Source organism: Curcuma longa, chromosome 4 (assembly GCF_044706935.1).
Source record: "Curcuma longa cultivar G26 ecotype Majalengka, Jawa Barat chromosome 4, ITB_CL_G26_1.1, whole genome shotgun sequence".
NCBI classification, from domain to species: domain Eukaryota; kingdom Viridiplantae; phylum Streptophyta; class Magnoliopsida; order Zingiberales; family Zingiberaceae; genus Curcuma; species Curcuma longa.
Window position 1 is genome coordinate 14,870,240 of NC_133864.1, and position 20,763 is coordinate 14,891,002.

General features: G+C 39.1%; 4 protein-coding genes and 2 pseudogenes across 5 annotated transcripts; 4 read left to right on the forward strand and 2 right to left on the reverse strand.

Annotated features, from left to right (window-relative positions):
- Positions 1-111: 111 nt before the first annotated feature.
- On the reverse strand, positions 112-6,444 carry LOC141828202 (ABC transporter E family member 2-like). 2 transcript variants are annotated; one of them, XM_074715579.1, is made up of 13 exons: positions 6,413-6,444; positions 6,152-6,295; positions 5,446-5,531; positions 5,242-5,339; positions 5,040-5,157; positions 4,881-4,970; positions 3,259-3,563; positions 2,982-3,177; positions 2,727-2,912; positions 1,937-2,206; positions 1,425-1,670; positions 1,040-1,187; positions 112-448 (listed from the first exon to the last, which is right to left on the reverse strand). In XM_074715579.1, exons 2-12 carry the CDS (start codon positions 6,252-6,254, stop codon positions 1,068-1,070), a joined length of 1,818 nt encoding a protein of 605 aa, XP_074571680.1. In that variant the 5' UTR covers positions 6,255-6,295; positions 6,413-6,444; the 3' UTR covers positions 112-448; positions 1,040-1,067. The 2 variants fall into 2 exon arrangements, with proteins under 2 accessions (XP_074571680.1, XP_074571681.1); XM_074715580.1 differs by lacking the exons at positions 4,881-4,970; positions 5,040-5,157; positions 5,242-5,339; ... (1 more) ...; positions 6,152-6,295; positions 6,413-6,444 and adding an exon at positions 4,411-4,434.
- Positions 6,445-6,835: 391 nt separating this feature from the next.
- On the forward strand, positions 6,836-8,596 carry LOC141827147 (protein IQ-DOMAIN 21-like; annotated as a pseudogene).
- A 1,100-nt stretch (positions 8,597-9,696) lies between these two features.
- Positions 9,697-11,700, forward strand: LOC141827148 (protein ABIL2-like). The gene is made up of 8 exons (XM_074714402.1): positions 9,697-9,855; positions 10,249-10,331; positions 10,425-10,575; positions 10,660-10,759; positions 10,860-10,934; positions 11,063-11,115; positions 11,233-11,391; positions 11,524-11,700. The coding sequence occupies exons 1-8, from the start codon at positions 9,697-9,699 to the stop codon at positions 11,698-11,700; spliced, it is 957 nt and encodes a 318-aa protein (XP_074570503.1).
- Positions 11,701-12,054: 354 nt separating this feature from the next.
- Positions 12,055-14,985, forward strand: LOC141828125 (uncharacterized). The gene is made up of 4 exons (XM_074715495.1): positions 12,055-12,180; positions 12,270-12,376; positions 13,158-13,192; positions 14,751-14,985. Exons 1-4 carry the CDS (start codon positions 12,178-12,180, stop codon positions 14,816-14,818), a joined length of 213 nt encoding a protein of 70 aa, XP_074571596.1. The 5' UTR covers positions 12,055-12,177; the 3' UTR covers positions 14,819-14,985.
- Positions 14,986-15,474: 489 nt separating this feature from the next.
- LOC141828127 (bidirectional sugar transporter SWEET4-like) lies at positions 15,475-16,957 on the reverse strand. The gene is made up of 5 exons (XM_074715497.1): positions 16,915-16,957; positions 16,812-16,848; positions 16,334-16,715; positions 16,061-16,180; positions 15,475-15,716 (listed from the first exon to the last, which is right to left on the reverse strand). Exons 1-5 carry the CDS (start codon positions 16,955-16,957, stop codon positions 15,516-15,518), a joined length of 783 nt encoding a protein of 260 aa, XP_074571598.1. The 3' UTR covers positions 15,475-15,515.
- Positions 16,958-17,765: 808 nt separating this feature from the next.
- On the forward strand, positions 17,766-20,577 carry LOC141827149 (O-fucosyltransferase 13-like; annotated as a pseudogene).
- Positions 20,578-20,763: the final 186 nt, after the last annotated feature.

Consider the following 20,763-nt stretch of genomic DNA (forward strand, 5'->3'; position numbering starts at 1 on the left):
ATCAATAGATTGTAGAGAGTTGAGGGAAACTCAAAAACTTTCCAAACACGCGACACAATCACACCAGATATCTTGAAAAAAAAAATAAATCAAGGTTTCAATAATAAATACTTGAAAAAAAATAAATCAAGGTTTCAATAATAAATACAAAAACAAAATTCATATGTGATACATAATAAGTAACGTTAAGAAAAGAACGCTGATAAAATTTTTAGACATGCTCACGGCAACATCCAACAATCAAATACTATCACTGTTATCTAAATATCAACTTGACCGGTAATAGTCTATTCCCGTGTAGGCTCACAATAACCAGGAAAGCAGCATCTTAAGTTTCTTCATGAAGCATTGCGTGAGGAAAAGACTGAGTCTGCTGCCTGCGGTAACTAACTGCTTGCCAGAGAAGTCTCATCTTCAGGATCAAAAAGGAGAGCGAAGATGAATGAGTCTGCAAACAATGTAGCTCAGTGTGGATTGTTCAATGGAAAACATGCACAGTTGAAAGCAAATTTAACATGGACATGTTCAAAACATAATATTAGATCTGATTGCACAATAGAATTAGATCTGCACTTGACCAGGATAAAAACCAGATTAACCAATATTAATGATTCTTATCTACTTCAATATTAGATGGATAATATATTTTACAGTTTTGACATAACAATAACCAATTTATCTACTTTAAGATTGGGATTAATCGAGATATCTTTTCATCAATACTTATTTTTTAAGTTCTAGTATATTAGATATATTTAGATTGGCTAATGTATCAGATATGATTTTTTTTATAACTAAAATGTAGGATTATTGTTAGATTAATCCAATTGAATTGATTAATCAAAGGTTGGCCGACTAGTCAGCTTGTCTCGGTCAGTTCTTGATTTGATATGCAATTGCACTTCTACCATTTGACCAACTAGTTCAATTAGTCAAGCAGTGTTCAGGAGCTTTCCAGTTTGATTTCTGAACCAATTTTTAACGATGATTTGAAGGACAAGAAGACTGGACGGGTAGAGGGAATATGGACAACATGAACCTGTTTGTAGCGGAGCAAAAGAATTTGATTAATCGTCAAGGTAGTAGTAAGATCCAGCAGCTTTCTGATCTCGATCTTTGGTAGAGTCCAACTTGTTTATTCTGGGCCTGTAGTTGGTTGGATCTCGCCGGAAAGTAATGTCAAGATGCTGCAAGGAAGGTCAAGAAATGATACATCATCTTCTTTTACCAAAAGTGAAGATAATGAAAAAAAATTGTGATCCAGAACACTGAAATCAATAAGCAAATAATTGATACATGTCAAAGGCTGATGATTGATTCTAGAATACCTCCATCAATCACCAGACAGATCCAGCAAAAAACTTATTTAGAGGGAGGAAAAATAATTAAAGATAATAAAAACTAAATATTTCATCTGTACTCACAGATAAGAATAGGTTCATCCCGGATACCAAAGACTGAGGCGCATTAGCGGCACAATCAATAGAAGGCCGCCCCTCATAAACGATGACTTTATCAGCTAAGTAGGTTGCCATGATGAAATCATGCTCAACAATGAAAGCTGTTTTCTTTGCATGCAGGATGAACCTTTTAATCACCTTTGAGGCAACGATACGCTGCTCTGAATCAAGATAAGCACTTGGTTCGTCTATCAGATAAATATCTGCAGGCTGGATAAAGATTCAAGAATTAATATCTCATAAAAAAATATCAGAGATGTTATTCAAGTCCATAAGTCGTACCATGGAATAATGGTCAAAATGCAACTTAATGAGAATATAAAGGAAAATCAAGATTCAAAGATTATGGATCATTGAAGACATTTATATGAGTCCTCTCTAGTACTGAATTATTCAACACTATGTCACACAGTTTACATATAATTTATCCAACAATCAATTTAATATAAGAACAAATAAATACTAGAAAGACAAACCTTCCCGAGACACAAACATAATGCAACTCGTTGTAATTCTCCACCAGAAAGATTCACAACTTCTTGGTCCATTAATTGTTCAATTTGCAATGGTTTCATGACATCAGTCACAAATTGCGGATGCAAATATGAATCCCGTATTTTCTGATGCAGCAAGAGCCTTACAGTTGACGGAAACTTTGGACTAATTTTCTGAGGCTTGTATGAAACATTAAATTCAGGTATTTCAACATCTGAATTTTCCACAGTATCAGGCTTCAGTAATCCTGCCTGCAAATTGCCAAACACAAACAAGATGAGCAAAATGAAACTATGGCATCTAGCTTGTGTGTCACAATCAAATGGCGAAACTCTAGCAACAGAAGGAAATTAACACCAGGTTCATATGCAGCAGGAATGATTCCTTAAGCATCCACAGAAGGAAGCAAAACTAAATTCCAGATTCACAAAAGCACACAAAACATGGCATACAATCATTATTAATCTAAAGAATTTACATACATGCCATTTACTATTCAGTCCATTGCAATGATCATTAGATAGGCATCAAAATAATTGCTAAATTCTAATAAACTTATGTAGTTGAATGCTACAAGAAACTTGCAGTAACCTCATTTAGAATATGGTCAGTAGGAATATAATAACTCTATAATTTAGTATGCTCATGTAGGAATAAAATAACTATATAATTCAAGGGACCAATTCATATGCATAACGTTGTGTCACCAGGCAATTATTAGACAGTGCAACAAGGAAACATGAAAGCAAAGGAGTGAGGGATATTAATTACCAGCATCCTTATAAATGTTGTCTTTCCAGTTCCATTCTCACCCAGCATCACAATTATCTGAGAATCAGTAAATTCACCCTCAATCACTTTAAGCTTGAAATTCCCTTGGGTTTTAGTCATGGTAGGATATCGATAACGTTGGTATGTCTGTATATCCTCAGCGCTTTCTTGGGGAGTCTCAGCAACCTAAATGATGCAACAAATTTAGAATAGAGTTTTTCATGCCATATGTTTTCCACTAACACAAGGCTCTACCTTAAATGTAAGTGATTCATCTCTAAACCGGAGATTTTCTGTTGGAACAAAGCCAGCCAAAAAAATGTTGATTCCTTCTCGCACAGAGAAGGGTAATGTAACAACTCCATAAGCACCTGGCTTCCCATACAAGCAACAAATGAAATCGGACAAGTAGTCCAATACACTCAAGTCGTGTTCAACAACAATAACATAGCTGAGAAAAAACAAATAAGAAAGTTGGGGACTTTAGATGTTAGACCGACAAAAACCACTCTAAAACAATAGACCCGGATACCTGTTAGGCCTAAGGAGGGAGCGAACAACTTGTGCTGCTTTAAGCCTCTGCTTCACATCAAGATAGCTTGAAGGCTCATCAAACATATATATCTCTGCATTTTGTATAGCAACTACTGCAATAGCAAATCTTTGCAATTCCCCACCAGACAAATCACCCACATTTCGATCAATAACTTGATTTAACTCCAGATCAGCACATAGTTCAGCCTTCATCTCTCTCTCATTTTTTTGGTCTAGAACCTGACCCACGTTCCCTTGAACAGCTTTTGGAATGTGATCCACATATTGGGGTTTGATGATTGCCTGCATTATACAAAAGAAATTAATTTAGCACGAAGAGACAAGCCACTAATTGTATATATTATTATATTAAATGTAATCAATAAAGCAGATACATACTGAAATATGAGAAAATATTTCATTGTTAAAATAATACTAGAACAATAAGCATATAAAAAACTTGATAATCAGGAACCACGGTATTTTACATGCCCTTGTAAATGACTAAAAATTTGGTGTGAAATTTGAGTAACAAAAGGCTAAAGATGACCTGATATCTAATGAACCATCACAGGCAACTTGTGTGGTCCAATATACATATGTAACAGAAGCCAGCATATAAGAATAAGTGAAAATAAATATAAATAACTGAATAAGAAACTCTTATTATTTATACTTATTGCATCAGGGAAACCAGCACCCCGAAGCAAGCACATAATTGCTTTCTATGTTCAGATATTCATCATTCTGTCATTATCTTGATTCTTGACATGTGTATCAACCGCATCAGCTTAATTTTTAGCAAATAAACCAGAGAAATTGTGTTCCTTGCATGAATCTTCACAATCACTATAAAAATGGCTAGAAAATTTGACTATTAATATTGTTGCCTTATGCAAATCAGTCAAATACATGATGTTCAATTATCTGATGAACAATTGAATGCATAATGAAGAAACTTGGCCAAAATTCTTTGAAGGTAAAAAAAGCTTTGGCTTTGAGAAACTTAGCTGGAGGACAAATGTCTCAACCAAAACTAAATGAAACAGTCTATTAGGTTATCAAGTCCATAGATGGAAGTAATCATCTGCCAGTTATCTAGCCTATTACAAAATAAGGATAGAAAGAAGCAAAACATGCTTTTGAGCACCTTTAGATTGTCCTCCAGTATACGTGTGAAGCACATAATTGCTTTCTATGTTCAGATATTCATCATTCTGTCATTATCTTGATTCTTGACATGTGTATCAACCGCATCAGCTTAATTTTTAGCAAATAAACCAGAGAAATTGTGTTCCTTGCATGAATCTTCACAATCACTATAAAAATGGCTAGAAAATTTGACTATTAATATTGTTGCCTTATGCAAATCAGTCAAATACATGATGTTCAATTATCTGATGAACAATTGAATGCATAATGAAGAAACTTGGCCAAAATTCTTTGAAGGTAAAAAAAGCTTTGGCTTTGAGAAACTTAGCTGGAGGACAAATGTCTCAACCAAAACTAAATGAAACAGTCTATTAGGTTATCAAGTCCATAGATGGAAGTAATCATCTGCCAGTTATCTAGCCTATTACAAAATAAGGATAGAAAGAAGCAAAACATGCTTTTGAGCACCTTTAGATTGTCCTCCAGTATACGTGTGAAATAATTCTGAAGCTCTGAGCCACGGAAATATGTCAAAATCTCTTGCCAATCAGGTGGATTCTGCAAAGAGAGAAATATTAAATAACACTAATATATACTCCAAAGGAAGCTACAAAATTAGTTAATTACATTGAATCGTCCCAAGTTGGGCTTCAACTTCCCAGCCAGTACTTTGAGTGCAGTAGACTTCCCTATACCATTTGTCCCAACCAGGCCCAGAACTTGTCCAGGTCTTGGAACTGGCAATCTGTATAAGCATACATCCATTATGCAAAATAAATAAATAGAAGTAAAAAAATAGACCATATTATAGCATACAAATTTCACTTACCTATGCAGTTTAAATGTGTTTGGTCCATAACGATGAGTTGTATCTTTATCCAAGTCCTTTGGTAGGTTGATAATCTGAATGGCCTCAAATGGGCATTTCTACAATCAAAGAATAAATAGTAACAAAAGTCATAGATATATTATGTCTCTAAGATGATGATGTAAAAAATATATATAATTAAATCCAAAAGGAAGTTCAGGAGACCTTGACACAGATACCACACCCAATGCATAACTCCTCAGAAATGAAAGCAATTTTTGAGGCAGAAATCACTTCTATACATAGTTTTCCTGTTAAAAGCAAATGATAAATTAGACAACATAATTTCTATAGACAAATACGTACATAATACAATAAAAACATGATATTCAAATCAAAGTAGTCTAGTACTATGCCAAAAGACTAAACAGACGATAGCATCAAATCTCACGATCTACTATAAAAGCTGCAAAATCGAAGAAAAATACCATTTTTATATAAATCATTAAGTTATATATTTTTTTTATCATTGTAATAATGTTTAGACATGTTCATGTATCTAGTGATGAAAAATAAGAAAGACTCCCACGTCACATTTTCTAATCCAATCTGTTTAATCAAATCTAGACACTTATCTTTGAAAGAAAATGAAAAATAACATCTGATTTTATAAATTTGTTAAACCAAGGAACATGCTGAACCATATTCAATGTTTTGCCTCCATAAATTGATAAGCCCCTGGATAGCCTAAACATTGAAAAACTTTAATCTAACTAGAACTACAAATCTAACAAAAGGTATATTCGAGATGCAAATACCAAATGAATAGTAAAAATTTTGTTGTTGAATTAGGAAGGCAACCATAAAATAACTAATTTTTAAAATAAAATAATAAATAGCGCTTCCTATATGTAAGCAAGGATATGCAGACCCGTTTTGACAACTGGGCAGCTCTTCTTGCACTCCTGGCGGCACTTCTTCGGCTTGCATCGATCAGAGCTGACGATAGCGATACGCGTCAGTCGATCCGCCATGATTGAATACGAAGACCCACCACAGCAAGGTAACTCGAGCCCTGATCCATGAGAACAGAACGGAGACCAAGTTACACGGAATCAACAAATCGAGAGCTCATAAAGGTACCGAAAACAAAACCGGAGCTAGAGGAGCGGAGAAGGCCCCGGAAACGTACCTCGATTCCCTTCAGATGCTCGCCGAGGAGGATGGCGGAAACCCTAGCGTCCGTCGCAAGCGGCGAGCTATATATAGTCACGGGGGAAACGTGTGGGAGACACGGAGAGGGAGCAGGACGCTCTACCGGGTCGGGTTCGTCGGGTTTCGGGTCGATGAGCTTCACGAAAGAAACCCGTTATGGAAAACAAGTATACAAATCAATTTTTAAAAAATATATTTTTTTACTAAAAAATTATTAACAAAATAATTTAAAATGATTTTGGATTTGGATATACGGGCGGGGCCTCGTGACCGCCCCTGAAGTTCGTCGGCGACCCTTCGGAGCCTGCTCTTAGAGCAACTACCTCGCCTGCTCACCGGCGGAACTTCTAACTCAACCTCCCTCTCTCTCTTTCCGAGGTCTTCTTCCGGAGGTCGATTGATGGGAAAGAAGACGAGCTGGTTGTCGACAGTGAAGAGGGTCTTCAAGTCCAAGGAAGCTTCCCACTCGCCGTCCAATCGCCGGGTAATGTTCCTCTTCTCCTAGCTCGACCGATCGCCTTCGATCTATGAATGCCAATTGACGCTCATTTCCTTCTTCTTGTTTGGCTCAGCGGGAGAGGCATAGGGAGGCGGTGGAGGAAGCGGAAGCGGAGGGGAACAACGAGGTGTCGGCTGAGATCGTGTCGGTTGAGCATTTCCCGGCGGAGACGTCGCCGGATGCGACCAACCATGGCGGAGGCGAGGAAGAGGAGGAGGATCGGGTAGTTATAGTGGAGCGGGAGCGGGCGATAGCGGTGGCGCGACGAAGTGGCCGAGGAAAGACCGCTGTCGCCGCCGCGAACAAGCTCAAATTTAAACGTTTGGCAGCTCCATGTTTTCACTGAAGATCTTGCTGGAAAACACAATTTTCGCATGACAAAGGGCATTGTTGGTGACGCTCGCAAGTTAAAGTTGCAGTGCCATTCCAATTGCCATTCCAATTGCTCCGATTTGATGGCAAGAGCAGAGTCGCGACAGTGTTTGAAGAACTAGTTGCATAACAAAAGAACTAGCTTTTTTTTTTTGAGATATTGTCGTCTTTGAGACCAGAGACAGTAGCGTTGATCATGAAGTATCTGCTGCGCAGGCACGGCGAGCGTTGAGGGGGCTCGTGAGGCTGCAGGCGCTGGTGCGAGGCCATCAGGTACGGAAGCAGGCGCACAGGACCCTACGCTGCATGCAGTCGCTCTTCGGCGTGCAAGCAATTGTCCGCGCCCGCCGCCTCAAGCTAGCCACCACCCACCACAACCTCCTCTTCTCCCCTTCGCCCGAGGACCACGATCTCTACCGCCTCCGTCACACGGAAAACAGGCGGCCGCGCGATTACCACAGCCTCGACGTGGAAGAAGACGACGATGACGACGACGAAGAGGAAGGTCCAGGCAATCGGCCTATTTGCGTGATCCAGAGCCCATCGAAGGACTGGGATGGACGACAGCAGAGCGTGGATACCATCTCCGCTGACTCCCAGAGCAAGCACGTAGCCGCGGTAGGCCGCGAGAAAGCCCTCGCTTACGCTTGCACCTGCAATCATCAGGTAATTATTTGCTTCAATGAATTGTCGATTTCATAGCAATATGACAAATTGACATGGCTTATCAGATTGCGTATTCAAGTCATCGCCTTTTGCGTATTAAATTGCTAAAGTTTGCAATTTATTCATCTGGAATCGGATTTCGCTTTAACGGCGTCTGCAGCAGTGGCCGCCGCCGCCGGAGCAAGTGAAGCCTCAGTGGCGATGGAACTGCCTGGAGAGGTGGATGGCTGTTGAGCAGTGGGAGGCCCGTCATGGCGCGCGCACCCCCGTGAGCTCCTACGTCACGGCCACGGCGGGCATGACGGCCTGTCGGAAAAGATGGTCGAGATGGACCCTGGAAGAGCCAGCCCATTCAATCCAACCACTCTAAGGATGCGCCCGTCCGACCACGGGCGGCGGTTCCCAGCTACACGGCGGCCACGCAGTCCTCCAGAGCCACCGCAGGCCATGGGCAAGACATGGACTCGGAGATCGCACTCAGGTAATGTTGCCGACTCATCAAGCTCCGGCGGGGGCACGCCAATGTATCTGGCCGCTCAAAGCCCCGGCCACATCGACGGAGTTGGGCTTAATGCGCACAGAAGGAAGCACACTGATTACAATCTCGACTCCAGCTGCTGCTGAGATCACCACGCGCCGCCGCACTGAAGAAGAAGGTGATCGAGGATTTCAGTAAACGTTTGAGAATTGAGAGATCAAACATGGTGCTTACACACACACACACACACAGTTCTTTCACAACAACTTGTAGTTATTTTTTCTTTACTAAAAGCATGCCAATTGACTCTACAGTTCACCAGATATTTTTTCTTGATCAAGGATCTATCTGACAATGTCAATTATTGTGTTCATTAATGCCAATAATTTGACAAAGCTAGTAGTCTTTCTCCCCAGCAGAACAGAGAATCATGATTGACCAAGAATATTTGATTAACTAATATTCTTAATGCTGAAAACTGGTTCATACACGGCCAACAACTCATTTAACAACTTAGTTTGGTTATGTGGAGAAGGTAGAAGTAGACTAATTGGGTAAGTCAATGAGATTATTTTCATGAAAAATACTTAATTGTTTATGAATCCTTATGAATGGGCTCATGAACAATGAAGTCCCTTGCTAGTTGCTAGTCATGCAAATGGTAGGTGATTAGTATTCTTCAATTGACACAAACATATTTGCCAGTTCAATGGAACATGAGACATCAAAGCTAAAGACAAAATTAGGGGCAAAAGTTAGAATTGAGCAATTTTATTAGTTGGAGTTCATTTGACATTCAAAATGACCAGGAATACATGTTGATATGATCACCTGTGTTTAAAGCTAAAAAGGGAACTCTGAAAAGTAGAAAAAGCAACAAGTTGTTACTTTTTAATGATAGCTAATGTTATGCTTCACTGCTCAATGTTAAAGTGTTTTTAAGATGATGGAAAGAACTAACAAGCTGTATATTCTATATACCAGCTCCTTTTTAAACTAAACCATGATTTGAGAGTTGGTGATGAATCTAATAAACAAGGCATGAAAAAGAACCCTTCCTTCTTTGTTTCTTCCCCTTTTCTTTATAATAGCAGCCAAAGCAAGCCAAGCTGTGCCTCAGCAAAAAGAGTTGAGTCTTATCATTGCAGGTAGTTTGTCCGATTCCATACTCCTTTTCTTCTCTGATTCAGTGGTAGTGTGAAGATTTAGTCTTTGACATCTTTTCTCTCTTTCCCTTGGTTTGCAGATGAAGGAAGAAGACACTTCAAGATTTTCTATCTTCCAGGTTGACCTTCATACTAGGGTAACATCTCCATCTGCTTCCTCTATGTCTGCTAACCTGCAGGAGGAATCAAGCTTTGATGTCTCCATTCCACAGAACCAGCTGTTGTCGGAAAGTCTCAAGGTTTTTTCTTGAAATTTTTGCTTAGTCTGAATTCTGAAGGAAAAGCATGGATCATTGTTGCTATTATGTTTCATATGTTAACTCAGCAAGCTTTCATTGCAAATATGCTTGTATCATTTTAATCATGCAGTTAGGATTAACATCCAGAAGACACAACTTTGACAATGTTCATATTTGATAATCATGAAGTTTGACAGGACTGTTTTTATAGATTAAATCATTTCCACCGCAGTTAAAAACTTTCTAGTGGAGTTTGATAACCGAAACTAGAACTCGATCTTGGCTATCTCAAAAAAGGCCCAACTTTTCACACTCAACAAGTCTTGAAGATCTTAATAGGTTGAGAACCACAGATTCTTCGTTATGATCTTTCACCTTGCTTGTTGGTTTCAGGGTCTGAGGAACATGCGATCGCAATTATACTCGGCAGCTGAATATTTTGAACTATCTTACAAGAACGACGACAAGAAAGAACTGTGTGTTCTATTGCATGTGCACTATCCTTGTATCTCTAAATTTCAGATGGTTGAGTTTTGCCTAATTTGAGACCACTTGATTCAATTCATCAGAATCTCAAAGACTTTGAAAAGTTATACTCTTGAGACTCTTGCTGATGCTGTGAATCGATTAGGATTGGTATCGAATAATGTAAACAACCTTCTCCATCAAGAAGTTAATGAGATCTCTGCAGCAGAGTTTCAAGTATCATGCATTGAGCAGGTATGATCAACTCAATCCTTCCCTTCACCCCCCAAATCCAGTCGTTTGTGTTCTGATACAAGTGTTCTATCTTTCCGACATTAGAGCCTTCATACATTTCAAGCATGTCTAGACAAGGAAGGCCTTCATGAACAATCCCATTTGATCAAATCTTCAAAGCATCACAAACACTACATTCTACAAGGCAGAATGATACTATCTCTGATAATTATTTACCACATCAAATATCAATGCATCTATCGCTACAATTTTCTTAAGTTTGTGTTGGTTGGTTATCCATATAGGTGATGAACCTATGCAAACGTATGAAGGCAAATATCCACCTCAAGAGGCCAGCAAACTAAGAAAGCATCAAACTGGTAATGCTATTTTGTCATGAGATATGGCACTTTGTATCATTATATCACTTGGATTATATTAAGTCATCTTAAAAGTGCTAGATTCATCAGTCAACACTAACAGGTACATGTTTTTGCAATCCTTTCAGCAGCTCGACGCCGGTTGCCTCCTCCTCCTCCTGTCAGGTTTGTTCTACATCTAGTATCAGAATCTGGAATATGGAGTCAAGACTAACAATGATCTTTGTTGGTCCTTAGTTCATACAGGAATGCTCATTCACAGCCCCCTCCTTTGCATTCCCTCAAGACACCTTCTCAGACTTGGCCCTTGCCGCGACATGGGAAGGCATTTTTAGATAAAGGTAAGCTGATTCCACAGCTTCAAGAAGATCCTAATTGTGCTCTTTACGACATAGAAAGAAGAGAAAATTCACAACTTCAAGCAAATCGACCATTTATATCCTACTCTTGGCCGAAGGTATGATGATTAGAATCTAGTTTTCTACTCTATATTTGCTACTCATTGTGCTTTCTAGTGAGAAAGCAGTCAAGCTATTAGTGAAAAAAAATTGAAGAACAATCTAGCAATAATCCTTGTTTTAACTTGCAGTATAATTTGGAGTCGCAACATTCACTTCCAATATACTTGCATGATGGTGATAGGAGCAGAGGCAGAGAGACTGAGGAGGGGAATAGAAGAAGAAAGAGAGGATTTTTCAAGGGTTTGTTCTCAAGGAAGAGTTCATGGACTGACGAGCCTATGTATAATTATTTAGATGAATATTGAGTAAGCTCAAGGAAGAACAAAGACAAAAGAAAAGAAAAGAAAAGGATTATTTTCTTTGTTTTGAATTTGATGATGTAGAATTTTTATAAAACTAATTGATTCAGACAATCAATCAGTGGAATGATAATAGTAATGAAAGAAAACAAATAATCAGTGATTTTTCTTCTTCTTCTTCTTCTTCAAAATGTTACAATTTTAGAGTATTGTGTGCTGTACCAGTCTATCAATTAGTCAATTTAATAATACTAATAATGAGGGGCAAATTGCAAATTTGACGGGGAGTGTTTTCATAAATGATAGACTTACAGGGGTAAAAATAAAATTTACCCAAGGTGTATTTCCATGGATCCCCCGGTGCCGAAGGCGTAACCGCGAAGATAAAGGGCGGCTCCGGCGCTCGCCATCCGAGGTCCTTCCGCGCTGTCCCGCTGCGCTACAGATCGGAGTGTCTCGATTGGTCTCTAGGAATTGCCTCTCATGGTATGGACAAATCCAGATCCTCTTTCTGATTCGTTCCTTGCTGATTGATTTGGGGAAATCCTGATGCTGATACTTGGCTGCTCCCGTAGTCGGCGCTGTTCAATTTCCACTCTTTCCTGACGGTCGTGCTGTTGGGGATCTGCACCTGCACCTACATCAAGATGCAATTTCCCGCCATTCTCGAGCAAAGAACCGGGTAATTACTTCCAGGTTTCCTCTTGTTCATCGTTGATCTATTGTATGCTAGTTTTCTAGGGTTTTTTTTGAGAGACAGTATCAGTTTAGGTGATGAGTTGCAGAAGGAATGTAAAACATGAAAGTTCTTTATTTTTCTGAGACACCATTGAAAGGTACTGTAAACGGAGGTATTAAATATAATCAAGTTGGATCCTGGGGTTGAAACGATTGGAGAAGCAATGGGATTTACTAAGAGTTAACTTGAACTGACATATTGACACCGTGATCATTATGATGGCTTGGAACACTATTTAGGAATAGAAGTCTGAAAACTCATATTCAAGATGTCTCCTGTTACTTGAATAAAAGGTTCAACCAGCTCTTTTGATTTTTCAGAAGATTGTAAAGCATTTTCAATCTTGGAAATCCTGAAAATTAACTAGCAGACACTGAGCCTTGTGGTAATTTTTTTTTTCAAATACTATCATGATTCTAGCAAATTCTCAGTTGGAAAGCATTTCAAACTTCCGTATTAGGTGCTTGTCAGGATTATTAGTCATCCCAGTTATTGTTTTCTTCTATACTATGTGCCCTAAAATTATTGTTCATATGTTATCAAAGTTATGCAGCAGAAGTCATTACACTTGTTCACTAACATTGTCTTATTCTAAATGCACATGCGTTTCTCATGGGTGAAGGGTTGAAGCACATCACGACGTGTTCTAGAATCTAGATGTCGACTTTTTAATCTTTATCTTAACAAGTAAGTTTCAGTATTTGATTTTGTAGTTTTTGGTCAGGTTTCGTGGTTTCTTCTGGAAGGCTGCTAGAATAGGTATGTTATTGAAATCAATAATTGTTTGGAATGAATCATGCTTGTTCTCTATCTTATGTAAAGCTGGTGATGCATTAAATAGAAGTATTATATAGGAATTTATTTAGCATATGCATATAGCAATGAGTTGGGCAAATATGGTTGATGATGATGTATTTTGCATCATAATGACATGCAAACAATCTTAAACCTAATTGTTTGCAATTTTGATTATTTCTTTTGCAATTTTCATGCAAATGCACTTTAATGTCTGATGATTGTGGTTACATTTTTTCTTGAAATGAGCTTCTTTTCCCTGTTCATGGTTCTAGCCTGTTTATAGCGCATGTGCATTGACTAATCACATTTTCTTCCTAAAACTTATGTTTATTGTTACTTGATTATGGAAACTAATTTTAAATTAGTATGGATTAGCATTCTTGAGAAGGTAACATACAATGTTAGTCTATTGCTTTTGCAATTATTTCCATCTGTACGCAATTTCTGGCTTCGCTAAGTGTATTAGTACTCAGAAACACTTAGTTCAGTATGTATATTAGTACAAGATGCATGCATCCACATGCCCTACATATGCATTAAACAGATTCTCATTCCTTTCTTCATGAATCTGGCAATCTTAGAGAATGTATTAACCAATCAGACTTTATACCTACATTCTAGTTTTCCACTATTTATGTGGAGAGTACAAACTGCTAAATTATTATATCCTTCTTGAAAATGATAGTTGACAACAACAGGATAATAGGATATAGTGTGCAATATATTGCAAAAGGATAACTGGTTAAATCATACATGAACTCTAGGGCATGTTACATTTGCATGCATAAATTTTGATACATGATCATATTCAAAAAACTTTTCCTGCTCTTTTTCAAGCCTTTGTGTTGAAGCTAGGAGGGTCCACAAGTATAGTCCCACATTGGCAAATGTAGTGGTTTATGATGTCTATATATCGAAGTGTATCCTAACTAAGAGATTAGTCACTGGAGTATATGCTTGAGCTACAAGGAAGCATGGCAAAGTTAGGATTCTCCTTACCTATTTTTGGACAAATGAATTATGCTAGAGTGTACCATCACTTGACACAAGGTTATTCTTGAAAACATTCTCTTTCTTTAGCTCGATTACTTCATTGCGTAGCACTTGGCCTTTGTTTAGCTTAGTTCACGTTGTTTCTTTTCATCTGATAGATTGATGGTGTATCTTACTTTATCTCCATATTTATACTTTTAAGAAGTTCAAAGCCTCAATTCGAAAGATAACCTGTGCAACGAACAAATTGCATCAAATACCAATGTGTCACCGCATAACCTTACCAACGGCGTCTACTAGTTTTATTTGTGATGGTTCAGCAATTAGATTTCACTTTGGACTTTACAAACTGAAACATTTCAATCTAGATTTGATTTTCCTCACCAAATCAACAAATGGAACTGTGTCCACGCTACCACCTATTCAATTTGCCATTATGTTCCTTTTTGTGGTTGATAAATATAAGATATTGTTGTGAATTTTATGATGCACATCTTATTGGACATCCATCTTTATTTTGCTTCAGGTGAGCGCCTAAGCCCATGGGTAGCCTTGGGTTGCTTTGCGATGGGTATCTCCATCATTATTTTCTGACGGATGCAAGTTATTTTGGTAAAAACAAACAATTTTTACATCCTGGAGGACGTCTGATCTCTGATTTGTACCGATCGAGACAATTGAATTTTTTTATTAGCAAGTTTGAAGACAGTTGTAATTAGTAAACATGAAACCCAAAACTTTTGGTCGTTTGTCTCCCAGCATATTTTTGTTTTGTTTTTTGCAATATCATCCTTGCTTTCTCGCACTCAAATTTGATTTAACGGAGTGATATCTCCTCTTGTGGGTCCTCAAAATCTTCTGCTTTATGGCTAACTGGTTGTTCAAGTACAAAATACTTAGGGCTTGTTCATATCATGGCAATAGTTAGCAAAGTAGTTCTTTAACTCTATCGACCAAATAGTTTGCTAATTGATCTTTACGGTCGTGGTGCTTTTTCTCTATCAATTTAATCTTTTATGCATATAGGCTTTTCCAGCTCTTATTTTGGTTCCTCAAGGAGCTCTTATTTTGGTTAATTGGATTTCTTTTCCTTCTTTCTCAGGAAAAGTAACATAAAAGCCTTGTTCGATTTATATCTGTCTGTTTAAATTAGGCAAATTAGAGCATAAAGTCGATCGATTATTCTGATAAAAACTCAAGCACCAAGCAAATTTAAAATTTGCCTTTTAGTTTAATTTTACACCATGAAAGTTAATAATTACTATATATTATTTGAATTCTTCCGGCCCCGTCATTGGGCGGCGCCGCCTCCGGGCTTGTCATCATTAGTATCGACCGCGGCGGCGGCTGCCTTGACGACCACGACCTCCGCCATCTCCGCCTCCGCCGCCTTCCGCTTCCGGTCGGCGATCTGCCGCTGCGTGGATTTGTAGTAGACGGCGTAGAGCAGCAGCTGCGCCACTGCGAAGATCACGCCCAGCGCGTTGGGAATCTGCATGCAAAACGCAACAAAAGAAGCCAAATAAAGGTGACGGGTCAATCAGTGTCTGGTGGCAGGAAATCGTTCACGAGAGTTCATTTTTGTATCACGAGGGAATAGCAATTTCAAGTCTGCCAATGTTTTTGTTTCTTTCGAAGAGTGAAAAAGAGAGTATCATTCCATTGCTGCATGATTGGCAGTCCGCTGCCAACCAATGTTCTATCTCTCTCTCTCTCTCTTACTCCAAACATTGCATGTGATATGTATAATTTAGGCTAATATTACTTTTGAGAATAATAAAATTGAATTTGAATACTAAATTTAATTATCAGAGGAAGGAATTAATTAATGCTCACAGTGATGTAAAGGTCAAAGCGGATGAGAGCGTAGGCAGTCCAACAAAGTCCATTGAAGAAAGACGCAAGCGACAAAGTTAAAGGCATGTACTCAACGCTCTTTGTCTGTATCACCAATTTCTGACACAGTAGAAAAAATAATAATTAGTTAGTTCATTGATTGAACTCACCAAACACTACTCTCACTAACTTGTCATAAATATATATGATCGAGTAATTAACATATATGAATTCTCACATTATTAGAATTTATAAATGATATTAATTGCTTACCATGACAGATAGGGGCGCAGCGTACATCATGGTGCCGAAGACGACGCAGAGGACGCCGACGACCATCGAGCGGCGCTCGTGGGTGCGCAGCGTGGTGAGCACCAGCAGAGCGACGGCGACGACGAAGGCTGCCTCGGCGGCCAGCATGGCGGCCACCCTCGCCCGCTGCTTTCCGCTCCGGGCGTAGACGAGGAAGAGGAGGACGTAGGCGAGCTCGATGGCCAAGCCGGAGCCGTTGATGGTCAGCACCAGCGTGCTGTGGGGGTGCACCGCCGGCAGCCCGTACACCAACCACATCATGCAGTTCAGCAGCGTCGCCACGTACGGCACCGCCGAGAAATCCTCCACCGACCTCTTCTTGCATATTTTTACAAAAGTCGGCCTGTTTTAATTTAACCATTAAAGTACTCCTCAGAAAACAAAAGGCTCAAATTATTTCCACAACACACAAACTAAATAATTAAAGATGCTAGCGTACAGTGGAGACAAGAACAAGGCCAGTGCAATCCCATTCCCTGAAACATTTAAACCAAGTTAAAAGAATGCACATATACATATTCCGATCGAAAGCAGGAACAAACCAAGAATTCCAACTGCTGTGCGAATGGCGTCGGTAGAAACCATGATTAACAGAGAACTAAACTTGCAAGAGGATAGGTTGTAGCAGTGATCAGAAATATAAGGACGGCGTCGGTTGGAGGAGAGTAGCAGCAGTTCTCGAGGGAAGGGAGAGGAGGATAGGGATGCAATAAATAGAGGGGCACTTCGTTCGAGGGTTTGGAGCTGAGACTCGGCTAACGCGGTGACTCGGCGAGGCGAGGCGACCGAGTCTCTCTCCTGTGTTTGAGGCGATGTTTGTGCATGGTTCCCGTGACGGATGCTTTCAAATCTGCTCGAAACAGTTTGGCACCAACACAAGATTTTCTCGTATCGTTAAAAATCATAGAAAGAGTCATATATAACGAAGGGGTTTTTTGTATTGCATTTTAATATCGATAAAACCATTTATAGGGCATTATTTAAAATTAATAAATATTAAAGAGCATTTTTAATTTTAATTTGAGGAACATTTATGAAGTAGCAAACAAATCCGTAATAACTCCTCAAACTGCGTACAGACAGGACTCAGCCACTGCCACAAGAACATAAAAATAAAATATGTTTTTTCTGAAAAAGCACAGAAAGAATCATAATTTACCTGTGTTTTTTTTTCTGACGAAAATATTTTTCTGAAAAAGCCCAGAAAGAATCATGATTTACTTGTGTTTTTTTCTGACAAAAATATTTTCTGAAAAACCCCAGAAAGAATGATGATTTACTTATTTTTCCCCGAAAACAATGATAACTGCCTCCGCGTTCCTCTTCCGGAGCAAGGAACACGAGGCTACAACATCGACGGGAACCATCGATCGTCGGCGCCTCGGCGGTCGTGATGTCGTCGGCCTGGTGGCACGATCGAGTGCCTCCCCTGCTCCGCCGTATCCTGCTTTCGTTGTTCCTGCTCCCTCCTATCCTCCTCCTCGCCGCCTTCCTCTTCTCTCCCGCAGCTCCTAATCCTTTCGAGTGGGTGCTCTAGATCTATGTCTCTTCCTCGCATGATCCGTAGCATTTCATCATGTCCTGCTCCGCTCCCCAGTAGGTCCTTCGCGGCGGAGGAGTCCCACATCTGGTGCGCGCGAAGGGTCGTGGATTGGTATCTGTGCGATTGGTGGAAGAGCGCTCCTTCAGCTGGTCTGCACCCTTCCAATCTCGGCCCATCATTAGGGTTAGGATTATGATTCTCATTTCTGGGATATCAGTGTATTTTTTTTTATCGTAACGGGCTTCAATTTCGCTTTTTGTTGGAAATGCTGCAGCGCTGCCTGCGAAGACCAACGGTTACATCCGGGTGGATTGCTATGGCGGCCTCAATCAGATGAGACGCGACGTGAGTGCGATCCGATACATCTGTACTAGGTTTTTTCTTTTATGTCCGCCGTGTTTCATTGATTTGCTTGCCTGGTTCATTCTCGGCGATGAAAAAGTCGTTGCTTTATGGCCAACTTTAGTTCTGCGATGGCATCGGCATAGCTCGAATCCTAAATGCTATACTGGCATTGCCAAAATTTGAGGTGGCTGCTTACTGGAATGAGTCGAGGTATGATTGTGGGAATGCTGGAAGAGTAATGTTGCTTGATCTATAGTGCATTATTGCTGATTAAAATTTTGATCTCAATCAGTCGCTTCGCCGATGTGTTTGATGTAGACTACTTTATACAACAAACTCAAGGTTTTGTCGAAGTTGTGAAAGAATTGCCAGAAAATTTGCTTCAAGAGAACCTTTCAGAGTGGATTGCCGCAAGCGCAAAGGGCAGAAGATTGTTATATATCCTTGAGCTATGAGTCAGAGAAGAGATAGGTATTGCTCCAAAACCATCTTGTATGTACAAACTTTTTAGGATCAATGGAGCTAAGCTCTATGCCATCTCTGTAATAACACAAGTTTGATAATTTGATGCTTACCTAAAAGTCATATAAATAACAAAAACATAAAAAATTTCATCATCTTTATATGCACATAACTAGAAGCAAAAGAATTATGTTTTTGGCTCAACCCTTGATTTCGTGCAGCAATTCTCATGCTAATCGATACTAAAGTCTCTGTAGATGAAGTGTTTTCAAGGGTTGCTATCTGCCTATGCCCTTAATTATCAAATCATGTAGTTATCAATATGCATGAAGATGATAAGGGAATAGTGAGAATTGTATAATGTTATCTTCCATTAAAGGGAAACTCAAACTGTTCTTCTGTATATGAGAAATTAATTACTGCTATTATTTTGTTAAATCCGGGTTAGAGAATCTTCTTGTGCTCTGATACCAGTTTTTGTTTTCATTTGTTACTCCAGTATGTTTGTTTCCATTCGTTCAATGATACCCAGTTATGCATTAAAATGGTTGTTTCCAGCATGTTTATATCTGGTCCAAGCTCATCATCTACAGTGTTCAGATGAACAACTTGAAATTTCCCAATTTCTTTCAAGTGTTTATATCTGGTTATGATAACTCTTTTTCTTTTGTATTGGCTTTATGCTTAGGTTTTATAGTCCCTACCACATGTAAAATTGTGTACTTGTTTTGTTTTTAGATTAATGGTAAATGAACGGAATCCTCAATACCGTGAAAAGAGAATTTATGATCACAAGCAATCTCTGCAAAATAATTGAACTTTTATTTTAATTAACTGTTGGTTATGGCAACAATCTAGGGATTAGCTGTTACCCTTGCATGATCTTGTTAAGGTTCCAACTAGTTTTTAAATGACTTATTTATCTTGCTAAAGCATTGTGCAAGCAGCCCTTATATGACACTTTGTAATAATAATTCATATCATCAGTTAACAAATATTTCATAAAATAAATTGTATTTTATTCCAGATTTTCTTGGATCTTTTAAAACTTAAATCATGGCAAATATTCTCTGATACCTGTTGAAATGAAATTACCATTCAAAAAATAATAATAACTCTAATGTTTTTTTTTTCTTTGTATTAGGTGTCCATTATATGCTAAGGCTGCCCTTTGTCAAGGGTGTTACAGAGCACTGCGTCTCAGTAAGCACTTGGAGGCTAAAGGTTCTGAGCTTTTCAAATTGATACCTCAGCCTTTCCTTGCTGAACCCGATATGGTGGCCTACAGTCAATGTGAATACTCTGAACTCTCCTCCGCATCCATGAATTCTATTGAATCTGCGCGTGGGGATAGACAACCGTGGACCGGTGATGCTGCACTTGCTTGGAGGAATCGCAGATAATGCCCTCTGACTCCACAAAAAACAGCATTTATCCTCCAATCTCTCAAAAGCCCTGCCAATACTGCAATCTATTTGGCTGCTGGAGTGGTGATGGACTAATGGAGATGGAAGGCTTCACGTCTGTTTACACTAATGTGTACACTAAATCCTCTCTTCTGAAAACTGAAGATTTTCTTTGCATGCATGGCAACACTAAAGCAGCATTGGATTACTATGTTTCAATCAACAGCGATGCATATATAGCGACCTATTTTGGAAACATGGACAAGATGGTATCGGCAATGAGAGCAGTTAATGGGCATCACAAAACTTTGGTTTTGAGCAGGAGGGATTTCGCAAACTTCACTGCTAGGGGGCTGAAAGGGGTGGAGCTGGCTGATTCTTTATGGAAGTCTCACAGAGAAGATTTTGTCATGGGAAGGGGAACTGCTTTACCAGATTGTTTTTTGTGAATGTATCTCATGAAAAATGAAACACTGATCGTGAATGAAAGGATTTTTGACATGTAACTCCAACTGTTCTTTTGAAGACTAGTAACTAAACATTAGCTAATGCTGAGTATTTACCTTTGTTTACTAAATTTTTGTGTATGATCACTGTGAGTTATCTCTACAAAAAGTCTATATTTAATAAGAGAC

What these genes read in the sequence shown, in the direction of transcription:
- LOC141827148 (XM_074714402.1), top strand. Translation starts at nt 9,697, where the DNA reads ATGAAGGAAGAAGACACTTCAAGATTTTCTATCTTCCAGGTTGACCTT. An exon ending in AACGACGACAAGAAAGAACT is followed by an intron (nt 10,332 to 10,424) that starts GTGTGTTCTATT and finishes TCAATTCATCAG; the next exon opens with AATCTCAAAGACTTTGAAAA. An exon ending in AAGTATCATGCATTGAGCAG is followed by an intron (nt 10,576 to 10,659) that starts GTATGATCAACT and finishes TTCCGACATTAG; the next exon opens with AGCCTTCATACATTTCAAGC.
- LOC141828125 (XM_074715495.1), top strand. An exon ending in ATTCTCGAGCAAAGAACCGG is followed by an intron (nt 12,377 to 13,157) that starts GTAATTACTTCC and finishes GTTTTTGGTCAG; the next exon opens with GTTTCGTGGTTTCTTCTGGA. An exon ending in CTGGAAGGCTGCTAGAATAG is followed by an intron (nt 13,193 to 14,750) that starts GTATGTTATTGA and finishes ATTTTGCTTCAG; the next exon opens with GTGAGCGCCTAAGCCCATGG.
- LOC141828127 (XM_074715497.1), bottom strand. Translation starts at nt 16,957, where the DNA reads ATGGTTTCTACCGACGCCATTCGCACAGCAGTTGGAATTCTTG. An exon ending in GCCTTGTTCTTGTCTCCACT is followed by an intron (nt 16,716 to 16,811) that starts GTACGCTAGCAT and finishes AAATTAAAACAG; the next exon opens with GCCGACTTTTGTAAAAATAT. An exon ending in GCTTTGACCTTTACATCACT is followed by an intron (nt 15,717 to 16,060) that starts GTGAGCATTAAT and finishes TTTTGCATGCAG; the next exon opens with ATTCCCAACGCGCTGGGCGT.
- LOC141828202 (XM_074715579.1), bottom strand. Translation starts at nt 6,254, where the DNA reads ATGGCGGATCGACTGACGCGTATCGCTATCGTCAGCTCTGATCGATGC. An exon ending in TATGTTTGTGTCTCGGGAAG is followed by an intron (nt 1,671 to 1,936) that starts GTTTGTCTTTCT and finishes ATCTTTATCCAG; the next exon opens with CCTGCAGATATTTATCTGAT. An exon ending in GGATGAACCTATTCTTATCT is followed by an intron (nt 1,188 to 1,424) that starts GTGAGTACAGAT and finishes CCTTCCTTGCAG; the next exon opens with CATCTTGACATTACTTTCCG.